Source organism: Pseudorca crassidens, chromosome 19 (assembly GCF_039906515.1).
Source record: "Pseudorca crassidens isolate mPseCra1 chromosome 19, mPseCra1.hap1, whole genome shotgun sequence".
In the NCBI taxonomy this organism is placed as follows: domain Eukaryota; kingdom Metazoa; phylum Chordata; class Mammalia; order Artiodactyla; family Delphinidae; genus Pseudorca; species Pseudorca crassidens.
Genome location: NC_090314.1, coordinates 55,036,591 through 55,055,551, shown reverse-complemented (window position 1 = coordinate 55,055,551; position 18,961 = coordinate 55,036,591). Strand labels below are relative to the sequence as shown.

The 18,961-nt window shown below is 52.2% G+C and overlaps 1 protein-coding gene across 1 annotated transcript in view; it reads right to left on the bottom strand.

The window, feature by feature from the left end:
- The window catches only part of DNAH17 (dynein axonemal heavy chain 17), a 110,443-nt gene extending 94,908 nt beyond the window's left edge, over window positions 1-15,535 (bottom strand). Inside the window, exons 1-12 of the mRNA XM_067715435.1 lie at window positions 15,191-15,535; window positions 13,820-14,013; window positions 12,875-13,067; window positions 12,595-12,694; window positions 12,235-12,320; window positions 11,906-12,031; window positions 10,999-11,151; window positions 10,786-10,875; window positions 8,978-9,145; window positions 8,462-8,578; window positions 1,822-2,087; window positions 882-1,077 (exon numbers count right to left, since the gene is read on the bottom strand). Of these exons, the coding sequence (XP_067571536.1) occupies window positions 882-1,077; window positions 1,822-2,087; window positions 8,462-8,578; window positions 8,978-9,145; window positions 10,786-10,875; window positions 10,999-11,151; window positions 11,906-12,031; window positions 12,235-12,320; window positions 12,595-12,694; window positions 12,875-13,067; window positions 13,820-14,013; window positions 15,191-15,535 (2,034 nt within the window). The remainder of the gene's footprint in view (window positions 1-881; window positions 1,078-1,821; window positions 2,088-8,461; window positions 8,579-8,977; window positions 9,146-10,785; window positions 10,876-10,998; window positions 11,152-11,905; window positions 12,032-12,234; window positions 12,321-12,594; window positions 12,695-12,874; window positions 13,068-13,819; window positions 14,014-15,190) is intronic.
- Between the last annotated feature and the right edge of the window lie 3,426 nt (window positions 15,536-18,961).

Genomic DNA, 18,961 nt, shown 5'->3' with positions numbered 1-18,961 from the left:
GCAACCTGCCCCCTTCCTCCGGCTCTGTCCATTCCCCGCTTACCTGCCTTTCCCATTCTTTGAGGTACCGACCAATCACGTTCTCATGTGTTATACGTTATGCTGGTTCATCGTCCCCACCCCCTCTTCTCCTGGCCCTTCCACTGGGGCCCCACCACTCTCTCCCCTCTCTCTGTCTCTCTCTCTCCCCCTCTCCCTGTAGGAGGCAGCTCCAGAAGGACAGAGATCTTTGTTGGTTCACTAATTCATCCCAAACACATACACAAAGTAGGTGTTCAGTAACTATTTGTTGAATGAAAGAATGAATTTGGGTGAAAGAAGGTTTCAGAGGAAAAGTCCCATCTGGGTTCCCTGCCTTCCTGGTATCACCGCTGACCTCAGAGCAGGGCAGATGCGTTCTTGAAAGGCAGGTGCTTGTAGAGATTCAGGCTGCCCCAGCTTCTGCCCGCGTACCTAGTTAACTACCTGGGGTTTAGCCCTGGACGGTGTGGATTCCCTCCAGCCTTCCCGACTTGACCAGGGGGTCCACTTATTCAGATCCTGAAAAGACCTTTTTTTTCTTTTCTTTTAAATTCTCAAATTGATAGTTCCCCTTGGGATCCCATGAAAGGCGGCCCAGCTTTAAAATAGCGTACTCATTCCAGCTATTTTCAAGGAGGCTACGACTGTCTCATATCTTAAATATATCCTGGGCATACTTTAAGCAACACTTGAATAATAAAGCTTTAGCTGGATATGACATAAACATCAACCCCACAAGTCCATGCTGTTGGTAGGAGGGGGGTCAGCCTCACGTGGGCTTGCCCCGTGGGGAACCCTAGGTCCCTGGGACAGCCTCTGGCCCAGCTGCCCTCCCGATGCTGTGGCCAGACGACACCCACCGCTTTGCTGAAGTTGACGCGGATGAGTCTGGTGACGGGGTCCCGCTGGATCAGGGGCTGCCCCAGGTTGAAGTGGCAGTCCTGGTCTACCCCCACCGCCCACTGCTGGTAGATCCTCTCACGGTAGCGTCTCAGCAGTTCCACCATCTCATCGTATTTCTGGTAGATCAGCTTGGCCTCCACACTGGACATGACCCTGGAATCAGAGTTAGAAGGAGGGTCAGGTGCCGTCTCCCTCAGGGCCTCGCTAACACCCCAACCGTGCCTGCCAGACCTTGGGGTGATGCAGCAGGCAGCCAGCTCTCTGTTTCTTCCAGGCTGAGACACTGAACATACACGTGGATGACGCCCTTCACAGGCGGCAACCAGCCCAGAAAGTCAAATGATAATCCTTGTAATATTGGCCCTGAATGGCCAGGACTTGATTCATAACTGCCACCTTCCTTAATTTCTGTCCTCCCTTCCAACTTAGGACCAACCAGAGAGCCAGACATGCCTCCTGACCAAACACACAGGACGCCCTCCTCCAGTCCCCATGCTGATGGCCTCCAGTCCGGGAGACCTGGGGCCTTCTCTGTTCTGCTGTGGGTTCTTCCACTCCTCCCCCTGCTTTCCAGGCTCTGCCAAAAACAAGTGACAGTGGCCGGCTCCCGGCTCTGGCCAGCACCGAGGAAGCAGCCTTTGCTTGTTCTCATTTGGGTGTCTTTGTTCATTTCCACGAGGGTGACCACCAAGGTCACCTTCCCGACATGCTCGCTGGGAAGGCACCCAGAGGAGGGGGAGGCGCAGTCAGGGTCTCTCCTGGGACCGTGCCCTGGGAAGGAAAGCCTTGGGCGACGGTAAGCATGGGCCTGCCTCAGAGCTGGGACAGACGTCCCCACAACCCACCGCAAACTCCACAGCTGTGGAGGAGCGCTGGCCGCCCGGGGCCATCACTCACGGGTGCTCGATGTGCTTGAGGTCCCTCATGGGTGCCTCCAGCCTCTCCTGCAGCTCCAGGCTCCACTTGAGCTGCCCGGCCACCGGGGGCATGTTTTTATGGATAGGGGGGATGTTCCCGTCTGCCGAGGCCGCAATCTGGGCGTCATACAGGGTCTTGGTGTTGTCCAGCTCAGCGTCAAACAGCTCCAGCATGACCGAGTACCTGGGCACCACCTCGGGGAGAATCAGAGGCCGTTCCAAGAGGCTGCCACACATGTGTAGGAGCTGGGGAGAAATGAGAGATGCGCCTTCGCCGGGGCCCGCCACCTGCCCCATCCCCGCGTCACCCCCAGCTGCGTGTCTGGGACGCCGTGTGCAGCCACGCTTCAGGATCAGGAAGATACACGCCTTCCAGACAAAGAAGCTTTTCTCTGTGTGGCAACTGGCTAACCAGGCGCCTCAATGATTTCCATGTTGATGTACGCTGGGTCCCTACATACTTAGCTTATAAACCAACAGTACAAACTAGGTCCAAGGTCTGGAAAAATTTATTCTGGGCCCAGGAGAAATCAGGGTTTGGGCAAAGAAGATTTAAACATGTAAGAAATACCATTTCAAAAATTGAAAAAAAAAAGAAAAAGTAACCACAATACTGCACTTATATAACCAGGGCTTACGCTATAACTGGATGGAGAAATGTCTTTTTTTTTTCCTGTATTTTTTTAACATCCTTATTGGAGTAGAATTGCTTTACAATGTGTTAGTTTCTGCTTTATAACAAAGTGCATCAGCTATACATATACATATATCCCCGTATCTCCTCCCTCTTGAGCTTCCCTCCCACCCTCCCTATCCCACACCTCCAGGCGGTCACAAAGCACTGAGCTGATCTCCCTGTGCTATGCGTCTGCTTCCCACTAGCTATCTATTTTACACTTGGTAGCGTATATATGTCAATGCTACTCTCTCACTTTGGAGAAATGTCTTAGTCATGAGAATTATTCCTTTTAGGAAGAGCTCTGATTCTCAAGGACCCACCCAGGAAAGAAAAGCCACCATGGGGAAGTTTGTTTTGCTCTGAAAAATGCTCCGGGGAAAAGAGGAACAAACTAGGTGAGAGGGAGGCCAATCTTAACCACGTGGGGTCCCCAAACCACTAAAGTCGCCAAGTGCTGGGTGTGGGGAAGGGTCTGCAGGAGCGTCCTGGGGCTGCCACGACAGCACCGTGAACTGGGCAGCCTTCAACAACAGAATTTATTCTCTCACAGCCTGGAGGCAACAAGTCCACAATCAAGGTGGACAGGGCTGCGCTACCCTGAAGGCTCCAGAGGAGAGTCTGTCTCAGCCCCTGGGTCCCTGGGGGTGGGCGGCAACCCTCGGCTTGTAGACCCGTCACTCCATCCTCTACCTCCTTGGTCATGGGGCTATCTTCCCTGTGTGTGTCTCTTCCCTTCTTCTGGCACAGACCCCAGACACACTGGATTAAGGTGCACACCGCTGTGGTAGGACCTCAATTTACGTCTCAGTTACATCTGCACAGACCCTATTTCCAATAATGCACAGGTCCCGGGGGTCCAGGCTTTATCCTCTCTGGAGGACACAGTTCCACCCACCAACAAAGGGGCCTGTGTTTAGCCTTGGGCTGACCAGGTGGAGATGGCAGTGGGGACAGGGCCCAGACATCGTGCATAGGTGTTGAGAGCAGGAAGCACTGACCGGGAGAGCTCAGCTCCTGGGGGTTTGAGGAAATTACAGGGAGAGCTTGGCACCTTCCCAGGCCGTGACACCAGGGGTTCAAGCGTGGGCTGCCTGATTCCCCCAGGAGCTGGGACAGTCCGGGTCCCCTTCAATGTGTCATTTCCATGGCCTGTCAGCCCGAGAGCCCTGACCTGATTACTCCAGTGGGGGACATCACCTCACATATCTGAGGGTGGTAACCATAAACATGCCCTAGCACCTTGCAAGTAACGAGCTCATCACCCTGTGGTCTGCGGATGCTACACACTGGCAATTGTAAAAAAAAAAAACTAAAACTAAAGAAAGGCTTAGTAGAAGAGAATAAGGTAGAATTACCTGGGTGTTTCAGTTAGAGTCTTGCCTGGAATAGGAGGATGGCTCAAATTGGGCCACAGAGGAGAGTTTCTTAAAAGATCCTCTCACAGCGGTGGGTGTCCAGGGAGGCCTCAGGCCGGGGCTGAGCCTGAGTGGTGAGGGAGGGGCCCTTACTGCAGCCTGGAGAGAGAGGCCGTGGGGTCGGACAGTGACACGTGACATGTTAGGGCAGCTCCGAGCCAGCCTGAGGTCACCAGGGGAGGGGTGCCTGAGCCTGGGGGTGCCCGCGGCAGAGCACTCCTGGAGACAGACGGGGATTCATCAGGGCTCAGACCACACGGCCCCGTTTTCTCTGGGATATGGGCTGCAGCCCTTGGTGCCTGGAAGGGCTGGACCCAAGTCTCAGATTTGTCCTACTTTTTGGTATGAAAACTAAGACCACTGTCCCTAAAAATGGCCTTTTGGGGAAACAGTGGAATAATAGCTGCAGAGAAAGGAGGAAAGATTTTCAGGTACCCGAAAGCCAGACGGGACAGCCAGGGACTCCCGGGAAGACCCCGCAACTCCGAGTTGCTAAGCACCGATACCTGCGGAGAGGCTCCGGACATATTAGGTCACCGGCGTCATTTCTCTGGAAACTGACATGTAACAGTTGGGAAGAACCTGTTCCTCTTGTTGGTTGCTGACCCTCTTGGCTTTTTTCCTCCCACTCCTATTCCTTTTATTTCATGCTTACATGTTTTTTGGCCTCTGGCTTCTAGGAAGGAGGTTAATTTCATTTTCTGCCAGGAGGAGTTCATGTGGAAAATTGCTCTAGAACTTTCCCGGCTGCGTGTGAATTACTGACAGTGCGCAAGAGCATCCAGACAGCTTGGGAACACGCAGGGGATCAAAGGGACAGCAGGGAGGGGACCCCAAGGGCCTGTCCTGATTAGAGCACAGGGTTGTCAAGGGGGGAGGAAATGTTCTTCGGTGCAGAGAGAAAGGTGAGCAGACAGAGACGGGGATGGTTCACAAGAGTTTTCTGCCTTATTTTCTTTCTAGTTCAGCACAGACATAAAGTTACATGTTAGAAGCGGACTTCACCTTGTGGAGTGCAGAAGCCGATTTAGGCCACAACAGGAGTGGGGAACGCCCGGGGGTAGAACACGGGCGTTTGCCAGTTTGAGCACCTGGGGATGGACTTCAGTCCCTCAGGTGCCAAACGGAGTTCCTCCTGGACCAGCTCCTCCCCTCCGAGGGGGGTCCTACGGTCTCTCGATCGCGAAGGAAATAGGCGTCTAGGTTTGGATACATCAACCCACCTCCTTCCCCATCACTGGAAGACAGTGCAATGTGGCACCCAGCCAGCAGAAGGTCTGGGGGTGCTTCTTCTCCTGGTTCCATCCGCACAGGAGGCGAGAGGGACTAACCGCCTGGCACCCCGGTCCGTCAGCTCCAGCATCGTCTTAATTCTCGGAGACCCCACCACAGGGGAGGACCTGGTGTTTCCACATTAAAGCACTGGCTGCAAACCCTACCTGGGACTCTTTGCACTTGGGTAGCCCTGGGGGTAAGAGCCTCTCGGTTCCGCCTAAGGTCTTCCCCAGGAGTGAGCAGTGGTAACAGCTCCAATCCCTCGGCTGGGGCCAGTTCCCTCCACCGGGAAAGCTCCAAAGCACCTGCTGTGTGCTAGGCTCGGTTCTGAGTCAACCCAAACCGAGCGCCTGCCCTCAGGGAGTTTATATTCTAGTTCGGAAGACGACAAACTCATAGAGATCCACACACCACAGATGCCGGGGTGGCGCGGGGCGGGTCGGGGCGGGCAAGCACGAAGAAGAAAAACCGAGCAGGTCAGTGCTGGCGATGGCAGCGAGGGGAGCACGGAGGGGAGGGCTCCTGCCTGGAGGACGAAGTGAGGGAGGCCTCTCCAAGGAGGCGCCTGAGGCAGCTCCAGGGGAAGGGTGCTCCATGGAAGGGAACAGCATGGGGGCACTGTCCTAATTTGCATTCACTGATAGTTTGCCTGGAGCACCAACTCCATCCAAGACTTAATTGATCATTACATTTGCAGAGCTTCAAATCCCCAAGCATTTGCATTTTTTGAAAGAACCTAAAAGGCAAAGGACAGCCTGGCATTGGCATGAGAGAGATCTTTGTGCTCAGGGGTGGCGGGCTTCCTGGGTCCCCAACTCAACCCCAGCCCCGGCATCCTCCGGAAGATCGGCCACTGCCCTATGCCACCCAGGTCAACCCGACTGCCATCCCGGCCACGGGAGCCCATCCAGATGAGCGGTCTAGAACAGGGATCCTGCCAGCAGTGGCCCTTGGAGCTGGCTTGAAGCCCTGGTTTCCCTACTTGCTGGCTAGCCCTGTGACCTTGAGCAGCTTTCTTGACCTGTCGGAGCTGGTAAAATGGGATAGACAATGTGGGCAACGAATTTAGCAAAGAGCTGGGGTTTTGTGAGAACTAAACGAGGTAATGTGCTAATTATCGGTCATCTCCCCCAGGCATTGCATTACTGGCAGCAACCCAGAGGCTTGCAAAGTGAGGGGAAGAGAGAGTTCTGACCTGTAGAGAGTCATGGATGATAAACATGCATAACACTAGACAGAGAAATAAAAAGGTGCCCAAGCATATACCTATATTGCCCCCTTAAATACTCAACACCTGTTGTCCAGATGAGTTGTAGCTACACACACTACATCCTGCAGAGATCCCCCCTCTCTGTCATAGGGGCAAGGCAGGTCACATAAAGGCGTGACGCATGCTGGGCTAGGACAGTAAGGAGTGGTGAGGAGTGGGGCAAACTCCAGGCAAACTGCTGTCTATCGCGAGGAACAGCTCCTCCCCTGCAGCCGCTTGTTACCATGAGGGACTGTGTGTCCCGTGTGGCCAGATCTGTTTTTCCAAGAGAGAGTGAAAACCTGGATTTTTACGTGCACTCTCTCAATTTTTAAATATCGTGACTAATGCAAGGTTTTAGAGAAGTGTCACGTGGGAATAGGCAAGTCTAGAGAGACAGAGTAGATTAGTGATTGTCTAAGATCGGGGAGGTCGGGGAGAAATGGGGAATGACTGGGGGTGATGAAAATGTTCTAAAAGTGATTGTGGATGGCCGTACAACTCTAAATGCACTAAAAGCCATTTAACTGTACACCTTAAACAGGTGGACGGTACGCTACGTGAACTACATCTCAAAAGTCCCACGTGAGCCGGGAGAAACCCACCAGTGGTCCCTGCAGCCCAAGGCATCTGTTCGTGACTCTGACGAATGGGTGTAAATGGCCGAGTTCGGAATTATTTGATGAGACGGTGATGTACGCAAAACACTGGAAAGTCCGATAATCACCATGTCTGCTTAACTTCTGAGTAAGGGGTCTGCAAATTTACTCTGTTCATTCTGTCCTTCTGAGTTTACTATTTAAGTTAGCTGGCTTCCCTTGCGGTAATCTGTTATGGCAGCAGTGGAAAGGTAACACAGGCTGATGCTGCGAAACATTTGATTACCACACAGACTCTGTTCTCATCCACGCTTACTGAGCCCCTCCTGACTGCTTGGTGAGGGTACTGGTTTGCCTGGGACAGAAGTGGGGGGTCTCTGAAATGCTGGACTTTGTTTCAAAACCATCCTGGGAATAGCAGGGTGAGCGTGCCCTAGGGAAAGAGGTCTGTGGGCAGAGACAGGATGTGCTTCGTGTTGAGTGTTCTGCCTGCAAGTTGGTGAACTGGCACTGGTGTGTTGGTACTGAATGTTGGCTGCCTCGTGAGCTTGGACCGAGCAGGTCCAGGGGCCCATCTCCACGCCCCCTAACGTGCCTGCTGTTGAGGGATCCTCGGGGAGGGGCGCGCCAACCAGCAGTGGGGACGAGTGTCTAGCTCCTCACAACTCCCTGCCTCATCAGTTCATCTTCCTAACTACGCCAGCTTGACCCATAACAAAGGCACCTTGCTGTTTTAACTTGCACTTTCCTGATTATTTGAGAGGCTAAACAACCTATGTCTGTATTGGACATTTGCGTTTCTCTTTCAAGTTGACATTCTCTAGGGGTTTTAGTGCTTTTCTGCAATCTATTTTTAAAATGTTTTTATAACATCATTGCTTTTTTCTAACTGTAAAAGTACGACACACTTCATGCACACAACTCGGAAACTGTAGAAAAGTACACAGAAGACAGCCATCACCCCACCACCTAGAGACGGCCCCCCGTAAGGACACTGTGCTTATTTCTGGAGTCTCAAATGTTGAAGAAAGTGGCAGTGTGGCTCAGTGGCTCAAAATGTGGATGTGTTTTATTTTTATAGCAATTTTGCCTCTCTCTAACTTCTGTTCCTTATAAGTAGTGGGGGAACTGAATCATATAAGGATCAATGGAGCACAACAGGACTCAGTAAATAACCACCTCGTGTTCACTTTCCTCTCTTACTCTAAGATGCGGCAGTGCTACTCAAGGTGATGACTGCTGACTTGCTCTAAGGCCCCGAGGAAGGTCCCTGGCCTTTTCTGGGCCTAGCTCTTCACCTGTGAATGAGGCTGCATGATTAGACCATCTCTACCACCGTTCTCGGCATCGCGGTGCTGCTGTGACGAACTCTCAGTCAATGCAGAGTCCCCGCCCACCCGTACCTTTGCACAGGACTCAATAGAACAGCAGTCGTCAAACCCCTGGCAAAAGATCGTGGCCAGCCTCCTATCCAGATCCTGAATTTTGGTCTCAAAATCAGCGTAATCGTCATCAAAGCTCTGAAAGCGAATTAAAACACCAACCTTGTAACCGTAACCAGCATGCAAAGCAGGGGGGTGGGCTCACTCTAATGCCCACGGACACCCCCCACCCCCGGCAGGATTCAGGTTACATCTGGGCTGAGCAAGCTCGCCGTCTTGGAGGCTGCTCCACAGGCAGAGTTTTTTTGGTGTTTATCTTTCGGCCTTGCCGTGTGGCATGTGGGATCTTAGTTCTCCGACCAGGGATCGAACCCTCGCCCCCTGTGTTGGCAGCACAGAGTCCTAGCCACTGGACCACCAGGGAAGTCCCGGGGCAGATCTTCTGCACCATTTTTTTCTCTGCCACACGTGCTCCCTCCGTGTGCCTTCCCACTCTCGGGGCATTTGCCATCGATCCTGCCAAGGCCCCCGACTTACCGAATCTCCGGGATCCAAGGGGTCGTATTTGCAGTCGGCAAAAACCTTCACCAGCTCAAAGACCTCATCAGAGATCTGAGTCACCTGGCTTCCGCGTATGCTGCCCCTCACGCCCCCGAGCTCCATCTTCTCCAGCTTCAGAAACTCGATGGCTGTTTTATAAAGATCCTGGTGGAGAAAACCCCAGCACCCTCGTCAGTTCATCTTCCTAACTACGCCAACGGTTCAGTCACTCATCCAGCTCTGACCCCGGCAGGGAGGAGCCCCGGGGCCACACAGCAGTCTGGAGGGGCCCTCTGTGTGTTGGTGTTAATGTTCTGTAAAGCCGTTGCTGTAGCAGAGAGGAGATGGAAGGAAGGGTTGCTGTAGCAGAGAGGAGATGGAAGGGAGGGTCCCATGAGCCATCTCCAAGCTGTGATTATGGAGGAGGAAGAGGTGAAGGTCGGGCTCTTGTCCTGACCCAACACTGGGCGAAACGTGCCTCTAAATAAACCACACTTCACCGGGGCCCCACCCCCTCAGCTGTGGGGTGAAGCAGCTGGAAGGGCACGCGGTGGTTCCTGATGGCCTCACGCACAGGGTGCCTGATGGATGTTTGCGTGTAAATCCCACTCCCTCACTCCCTCCGAGGTGTGGGTCTCACCTCGCCTTCTCCTGGAAGCCGTCCCACCTATTTTAGCCCACGGTGGTGCCTTCTTTTCCAGAATCCCCAATTGCTATCTGTGCTCTTCCTTTTGGCATTTAACTCCATTCAGTCCTATCACGTTACCTAATGCTTCTGTGTGTAGCTCTTATTCCCTGATCGAGACCCCAAAGGCTTCTTGAGGATGACAAGCAGTCCCCAGGTGCCTGACCCAGTGCCTGTTGCTGCTTAGACGGAAGATGCTTGTAGGGTACTCGTGTCCCTCCCCTAAGCCAGTGCCAAGGTTCATGCCACTTCCCCCCCGCAGATGTCCAAGATGTATCGAGCTATAATCCAAGCAAACCTAACGCAAAGTAACAGCATCCTCATGCCCTGAGCTCTGGGGCCCTTACACCCAAGGAGGGCGGCATGGGTGGCACAGAACTCAGGCAGGGGGTGGCTGGCATGGCCATTTCCCCCACCCCCAGAAGCCCCCCTTTTCCTAGAAGCATCACCCTGACTCACAATCTATAATGTAGGAACCAGTGGCTACTTGGCCAGAAACTTGGCTGGGACCTTCCCTTGGGCTCGAGCCTTCAGGCATGAAGAAACACTCCAGGATGGGAATCTGGGAGTCTTAAGGGGGGCTTCCTGCTCTGCCTCCCAGAGGGTGCGGATGAGAACTAGACACGCCTTCCTGGAGCCACTGTTGACGGCATCCATCATAAAATCAATGAATGAATGGTTCCCCGCTTTTTTTTTTTTTTAAAGGATGTAATGTGCACAAAGTTAAAAAAAAAAAAAAAAAGACCGTAAAGATTACAAAACAAAAAGGAAAACTTTCTCACCCTACCCATGCCTGCATCCCTCACCTCTTCTCCCCAGAGGAAACCATTTTGAAACTTTTAAAAAATTTTAATTTGCCATGTGTCATCCCAAGTATCCAAATAGGGTCCTTCTTAAGTCTTCCCTTGGGCTAACTTAGTCCCACTAACTCTCTCCCTTGGCCTGCAGGCTTCCTGACCAGGGTCACTGACCTTGTCATTAACCTGCTCATAGACAGAAAGCAAGAGAAAGGGGAAAAGCAAGCACAATGGGTCGCTTTGCTCTGGGCTAATAGCTCCGGGCCTGGCCGAGGTGGCCCAGGGACTCCGTTTCCCCATGACGCGGAAAATTCCACCTTTACCTCGATGGTCTGGACGCGCTGGAAAAAGGAATTTATCCTGGAAAAGGCAAGAGAAGAAGGGAATTCCCAAGGCGCTGGCTTCTTGTCTTTCTAGGGGAGAGAGAGAGAGAAAAAAGGCTGCGTTTGCCTCCGACATGTCCATGGGGTCCGACGCCGGGGCCAACATCACCCCGACCCTTTTCCCCCGGTTCGCTCTCTACAACCAGGCCGTACCTTGAAGAAAAGCTTCATGTTCGTGCAGCAGAACTCGTAGGCTCGGTACAGCTCCTTCAGGACGCTCAGGGACAGAGAGACGCTGCTCAGCACGTCCTCAGTTTCACCCTGCAGGCTTTTCAGCACGTCGTCAGGACGCAGGTAGGTCCGAGTCTGGGCAGAAGGGAAGGTGTCCCCAAGCTCGGACCAGCCGGAGGGGTGACACAGCTGTTCCACTGGTTAGAATGACCCACCCCGGGCCCCTGGGCCACTTCTTCTGACACATCCGCTGTCCCAGCCCGTCTGCTGACTGCAGGGCACTTACAGGCGCGGCGCCCGAACCGTTTCTCTCACCGGGACCCTCACCCCGGGCTAAGGCCACAGCACAACCAGATTTTGATGGTAGATGACTAGGGACCCTCTAGGGGTCCAGAAACGCAGTCCTGCTACGGCTGCGGGATCCTGGGCCACTAGGTCCCTCTGGGCCTGCAGACAGGGCTGCGAGCATGATTCTAACACACGCAGGCAGCCCAGGGGCGCAAGGCTGCAACTCACACCTTGGAGGTTGTGTAATCTGTGCTCGTGAAATGGAAGAAGGAAAGGGAATCGGTGTTGAGGGAGACAGGAGGAGGCTTGGTGTCAGAGCACATAAACCCCACAAGGCCCCCGGCCGAGTCTTGGGGTGCCGGGACTCAGTGGGCCGCCCCACTTTCTTTCCTCCCCACTCCCGGCGTGGGGCAGATTGGGCCGGCACTGCCCAGGCCTTGGGAGAACACTGGGTGGCCACCCAGAGGGCCCAGCCTTAGCCCAGAGCCTGTAAATCCCTGCACCAGCATCTCTGCCTGTTTTTAAACTGCTGAGGAACACGGGGAGGGATGGGGGGGCGCCAATCAGGAGGCAGGGAAGGTGGCCAGGGCCGGGGGGCTACCATCTCGATGAGCTGGTTGCAGAACTCCTGCAGGATGACGATGACCCTGGAGGGCGTGTTGTAGTGCTCGGACGTGGCCCAGATGAAGCAGATGGTATACAGCACCTTGGTGATGAAGGTTGGGAGCTGGGGAGAGACGGGCCGGGCGGGCGCTTTGTCGCAGCACCTCAGCACGCCCCTCCCCACGGCTCCAGGAGGGGACCCCCAAGGGGAAGGAAGAGGCACTCGCCAGGTCCTCGAGCCCGACCACAGCCAGGAAGCCCGCAGCCCCTGCTCCCCCAAGACACAAGCCCAGCCCCTGCCAGATGACCTTTGTCTTGCTAACATACCATCGTGAAGTCAGCCTGTTCCATCTCCTCCAACAAGATCCGCAGAGGCTTCAGATACAGAACTATATCGTTGGCTTCCTTCAGGCCTGCCCGAAACAGGAACAGGGGCTCATCCACTGGGGAGCGGAAGCCGGACCCCACTCCCGACGGTCAGAAATGGTGACGGGCAGCTCTGTGTGTTTATGGACACCCACTGCCTCAAGAACGGGTCTTCCTCAAAAGGCGGGGCCCAAGGAAGCTGATGGGGGAGGCGGAAGGCGCCTCCACCCCAGGGTCAGCAAGGGGCCTGCCCAGCCCCTCCCAGGAGGGGCTGACACCTTCTTCTTGGAGGGGGAAGGTCCTCATAGGGCCACCGCTCACCCTCAGTGACATTCGTATACACATTTTGCAGGGCTGGCCAGTAGCAGCTTTTGGCTTTTTCCAGGATCTCGACGATTTTGTTCACTTTGGGCCTGTTGAGCTGAGAAGGAAAGAAGAAAATTAGCCTTTCAACAGATTCTAGACGAAGGCTGCCTGACCCCATTGCCGGTGCTGAGGGATCTACACGGGTTACCCGGGTCCCCTCAGGGGTCCCCCTGGGGAGGCTGGGTGCTCAGGACTCCAGTGGGTGCCTGGTCGCCAGGGGCAGAACAGGCGTTACCTGCTCGTGGATGCACTTGAGGTTCATCAGCCGGGTGTCCCAGAACTCAAACTCGACTCGGGGCAGGGGGTGCAGCCCGTCCAGCAGGGCCTGGGCCGAGTCTTTGCTTAGCACATCCCGGATCTGGCGGGACCAGTCGATGATGATGGTCTCGATGGCGTGCAGCAGCGAGTTGTCCAGGGAGGAGGGGATCCTGCCGGGCAGAGTCGGGGGGAGAGGCTGTCAGCCAGGAGAGACCCTGCACCAACACTGGGTGTTGCCAGGGATGCCAGTGCCCCCAAGAAAGAGGGTGAGGAGGGCCAGCTCTGGAGTAATATCCACGCTCACGAGGGCTCCTCCAGCAATTCTGACTGGGGTCACCACGGGGCGTGTGCTGGGGGTCTAGAGGACCTGCCATGTGATAAGCCCTGCAGGAGCGGTCGCCCTCTGATGGGAGTAAGGGAACACACTGTCACTGCAACTTGCTTCAAGCGCCGCACACACCAGGCGGTTGCAAATGGCGCTCAGGCGGGTGCAAGGCGACACCTCGGAGTCCTCGTGCGTCTGTGGGCCGCTGGGATGCCACAGCCTCGAGTTAGAAGCCCAGCCTCCACCTGCTGAAAATCCCTTCCATGCCCCTCACTGTCCCTCCGTACCCACGTCCTAAAGCTGGGTATCCCCTTTCCCATGTGACAATGTGACATCCTTGGCCTAGTCCTTGTGTCTGACGGAGGAGGGGCTGAAGCACAGGTGTCCAGCAGTTGCCAGAGCTGGAGTCTCAGGGGCTCCAGTGTCTTGTCCTGTTCTGTCCTTGTGCCTTCGATCTCAGACTCAGCACCTAAAGGCACCATCCTGCCCTCCTCGGTTTCATCAGCTCCGAAACCAGTTTTCGGTGAGACAGTTTATCCTTAGTGGTCGGGGACCAGATGCCCCTCCTTCCAGACAGCTCCCCGGCCGGGTCCCTACCTCTCCATGGACTCAAGGGTACCATCCAGACTGCCCAGGTGCTCCGGGATGGGCAGCAGCGGCTTCCCCTTGATCTTGCCGCCCATCACACACATCTCGTTCTTCAGCTTGTGGACTTGCTTCACAATGTCCTCTGAGACCACGCGGGGCCATCCGCTCACGTTTTCGCTTTGGTTTAACAGGGAATAGAGGACCTGAAAGGAGAAGCAGGGTCCTCAGTGCCCGGGTCCCGGGGGGATCTGAGCCCTTCTCCCGTTGCAGAAGGAGGTGGGGCCAGTCGAGGTGCTGAAGCCAGTGACGACAGCCCAGCCCCTGTGCCATCTCCATGAAGGGAGACCCCAAGAGCACACACTCCTGGCCGAAAGCAAACATTTCGCGCTGCCTCAGAGTGCTGCTATAGGCTGAATTGTGCCCCCGCCCCCAGTTCACACACGGGAGCCCCAGCACCTCCAGATGTGACTGTATTTGGAGAGAGGGCCTTTCAAGGGGTAATTAAGGGGGGCCCTAACCCAATAAGACCATTGTCCTCAGCAGAGATGAGGACACAGACACGCACAGAGGGAAGGCCACGTGAAGACCCAAGGCCGTGTCAAGTCGGCCATCCACACGCCAAGGAGAGAGGCCTCAGAAGGAACCGGCCCAGCTCCCCTCTTGATCTGGGACTTGCAGCCTCCAGATTGTGGCGCTTTGTCAGGGCAGCCCGAGCAGAGAACGACAAACACCCGTGTGCTCCAGCTTTGGGCCAGGCCAGCTGCCTCGGTGGATGTGAGAGGAGGCTGGCCTGGGTCCCGGCTGAGCGGCCCCTGTGGCCTGAGCCTGCGCAAGGCAGGGACGCACGGCCGCATCTCACAGATGAGGAGAATGATGACTAGGAAAGCTAAGTCACTGGAAGTCTGGCTGGTCTGACTCTCCAGAGGGAGCTGCACCTGCCATGCCTGCCAACAGTGGAGAGATACGTAGGGCAGCACCTGCTTGGTCCCTTCCTTTGCTTGAAGTCTCAGAACTAGGAAACCCATCTACTGGATCTCAAATGGCCCATGCCTTCTGAGGCTACAGGCAGGGATGTCCCCGGTGCAGTATGGAGGTTCTAATGATTTCGAGAGAGGACAGGCGGTGGCCAGGGCCACTCAGCCCTCACATGCACAGCATCGGCTGGAGGCCACGTTAGAGAGCCGGTCTGTCTCAGCGGTCAGGGCAGCCGGGCCTGAGCTCTCGAATACCTGACCGGCTTCTAGGCGATGCAGATGCTGCTGGCCCCTGGGCCTGCTCCCTGAGCGGCGGCGCTCAAGGCCACTCACTCACAGTATGAGAAACACGTGTTGCTTCTCCTGAGCCCTGTGCCCCGCCCCAGCAAGGCCTAGATGCACCCACCTCCTCCACGATGGCGATCAGCTGGTCCACGGGAGTGGGGCTTATGTCCCCATAGACCAGGCGGTCCTTGTAGTTGTCATTGCTGATGTTCCCAGGTTTCTTCTTGATGAAGTACATCCCTTTGGACTTGAGGGAGGCCGGGAAGCCCAGGCAGGGTATGATCATGCCGGCGGGGCTGAGTGTCAGCACCAGAACTAGGACGTCCGGTTTCTCAAAGAACTCGGTGAACAAACCCATGTTCTCTTCTGCTCCGACCATTTTAGTCCACTTGTCCGGCTTGAACTTTAGGAAGATGGAAGCGACACTCTCCAAATACTCTAACCTGATGTCTGGTGTAATCGTCATCTTGACGTTCACTTACACCTGTTAAATGAACAGAGACACGGATACAGCACAGTCTCCTGGGGAATCTCCATTTCCCGCCTGTCACTGGAACCATCTGAAATCCCTGTTCTAACCAATCGAGAAAGGAAAGGGTCATCATTGTTTTGAGCTGTAGGTGGGCTGCTGGTGAGGGAGGACCAGGGGGCTGTGTCTGTCTGCTCTGGCTGGACGGCTGCCCTCTGCCTCGCTGTGGGTATCACTGTGGAGCAGGGCCACACGGCAGTGGTGTGTGCTTGTGTTAACTGTGACCAGGAAGTTAATAGGCTGGGAAAGGTTGAGATGGGCTCTGGGGAAAAGGAGAAAAGGAAAGGATCATAGCAAGACAGTCTGAAGGTGAGGGGGTGGGGAAAGGTGAAATGAGGCAACAAAAGGGTCAGGTTGAAAGATCCCAGGAAGGTGACATCACACCCCCAGGATATAGGCTAAACTCAGACAGGAGGGGGTGGACCCAATGTGCAGGTGTGGGGTTCATCACACTCCCCCTGTCCTAACCCCAGCCACAGTATACCCCAACTTTTGTCCAGCCCTTCAGCCTCTCCCACCCCCCAGTCCCCATCATGTGCCCATGGACCCCACAGAAGCTGCTCACATCCCTCTGGGACAATCCCTTGTGGCTCTCCCATAGGGGCAGGGTTAACTGGAGAGTTGCGGGGACACCCTTGAAGCTCCAAAGGGCCAGGACAAATGAGGCATTCCCTGTGGGCATAATATTTAAAGGGGTGCCCAAAATCCTGACCGGCCCCGAGCAGAGAACAGAGCACCTTCCGGGGTGGGTAGTGGGTCTACTCTGTCCACCAGGGCCTGGGTTCTCCCTCTGTCCTCTGGAGCCTCCTCAGCTTTGCCTCCAAGCACCCCTCACACAATTCATGGCCACTCACAGCTGACAGCAAATGGCTTCTCAGGTAGCGAGCAGAGCCAAACAATGGGCAGCTCTTTCCCAGACCAGTAAAGGAAATGGCTCCCTTCCCTTGACGGGCACCAACTGCCATGGAACTTCTGCAAGTCTCCTGGGAACTGGGACTTCTAGAACCTTCTCAGGACCTGAGTGACGGGTGGTGGTGCAGCAAATGAACAACCGTCAATTACCCACCACAGTGGAAAGGCTCTTGGATTAAACAAACTTTGCCTTTGAACATTTAGGTCATTTTCATTTCACGAAATTACTAACATATTGGGGTTTAAAACTATTGTCTTATTAAGTGCTTATTATCTGTGTTGCCTTTTCTAGATTCCCTTTCTTTTCCTTTCTTGCCTTCTTCTAGATTTGTTTCATCCCCTCCCCATTATCTTGGTTACTATACATCTTTTGTTTTTTAGAGGTACATGGACATTACAACATGCATCATGCATAGCATGACTTACCTTAGTATAATACTCATTGCAACCTGATAATGAAATTCAGAAAACAATTTCCATTTACAGTAACATCAAAAAGAATAAAATATTTAGGAATAAAATTTTAAAAGAAGGGCAAGATTTATACACTGAAAACTACAAAACATCATTAAAAGAAATTAAAGACAAATAAATGGAAAGACATCCCATGTTCATGGAATGGAAGACTTAATATTGTTAAGATGGCAATTCTCCTCAAATTGATCTACAGATTCAACACAATACTTGTCAAAATTCCAGCTGTGTTTCTGCAGAAATGGAAAAGCTGATCCTCAATTTCTTAGGGAAATCTGAGGGACCAAAAAAAGCCAAGACAATCTTGAAAAAACAGCAAACTTTCCCAATTTCAAAACTTCTCAATTTCAAAACTTACTACAGTTCATAGCAGCACTACTTACAACAGCCAAGACATGGAAGCAACCTAAATGTCCATTGACAGGTGAATATGGTATATATACAAGGAAATATTACTCAGCCATAAAAAAAGAATGAAGTAACGCCATTTACAGCAACATGGATGGACCTAGAGATGATCATACTAAATGAAGTAACTCAGACAAAGACAAATATCATTATGATATCACGTATATGTAGAATCTAAAAAAATGATGCAAATGAACTTATTTACAAAAAGAAATAGACTCACAGACATAGAAAAAAAACTTATGGTTACCAAAGGGGGGAGGGATAAGTTTGGAATTTGGGATTAACAGATACAGATTACTATATATAAAACAGATAACAAGGACCTACTTATAGCACAGGGAACTATAATATATTGTAATAACCTATAATGGAAAAGAATTTGAAAAAGAATAGATATAGTAATAGTAATATCTATAATATATAATAGTAATATATAATAGTAATATCTATAACTGAATCACTTTGCTGTACACCTGAAACATTTTAAATAAACTATACTTCAGTAAAAAATTATTTTAAAAACTTACTAGAAAGCTATGGTAATTAAGACTGAGTGTGGCTGCTATAAGGATAGATCAATGGAATAGAACTGGTGAGTCCAAAAATAAACACATACATTTATGGGCAACTGATTTTAGACAAGGGTACAAAGACAATTCGATTGGGAAAAGAAGAGTCTTTTCAATAAATAGTATTGGAACACATGCAAAGGAATGAAGTTGGACCCTCATCTCACACCACCTAAAAAATTAACTAAAAAATGGATCAAAGACCTAAATGTAAGAGCTAAAATTATAAAACTCTTAGCATAAAGCATAGGAGTAGATCTTTATAACCTTGAATGAAGCAATGGTTTCTTATATATGACACCAAAAGCATAAGTGACCAAAGAAAAAGATAAATTAGGCCTCATCAAAATTAAAAACGTTTAACAAAACTTAAAGTCAGCAGAAGGAAGGAAATAATAAATATCAGAGAGGAAACAAAATAGAGATTAAAAAATAGAAAAAAAAAGCAATAAAACCAAGAGCTGGTTCTTTGAAAGGATACACAAAATTGACAAACCTGTGGCTAGGCTTACCAAGAAGAAAAGAGAGAGAACCCAAATAAACAAAATAAGAAATGCAAGAGGAGAAACATCAACCGATATTGGGGGGAAAAAAACATAAGAGAATATTATGAACAATTATTGGCCAACAAATTGGACAACCTAGAAGAAATGGACAACTTTCTGGAAACATATAGCCCACCAAAACTGAATCAAGAAAAATAGATAATTTGAACAGACAAATCACTAGAAATGAAATAGAATATGTAACCAAAAATACTCCCTACAAACAAAAGTCCAGGACCAGATGGCTTCATATGGGAATTCTACCAAACATTTAAAGAGGAACTTTTACTAATCCTTCTCAAACTCTTCCAAAAGACTGAAGAGGAGGGAACACTCCCAAAGGCATTCTATGAAGCCACCATCACCCTGATACCAGACAAAGATACCACCAAAAAAGAAAATTATAGGCCAATATCTTTGATGAGTATAGATGCAAAAAATCTCAGCAAAAT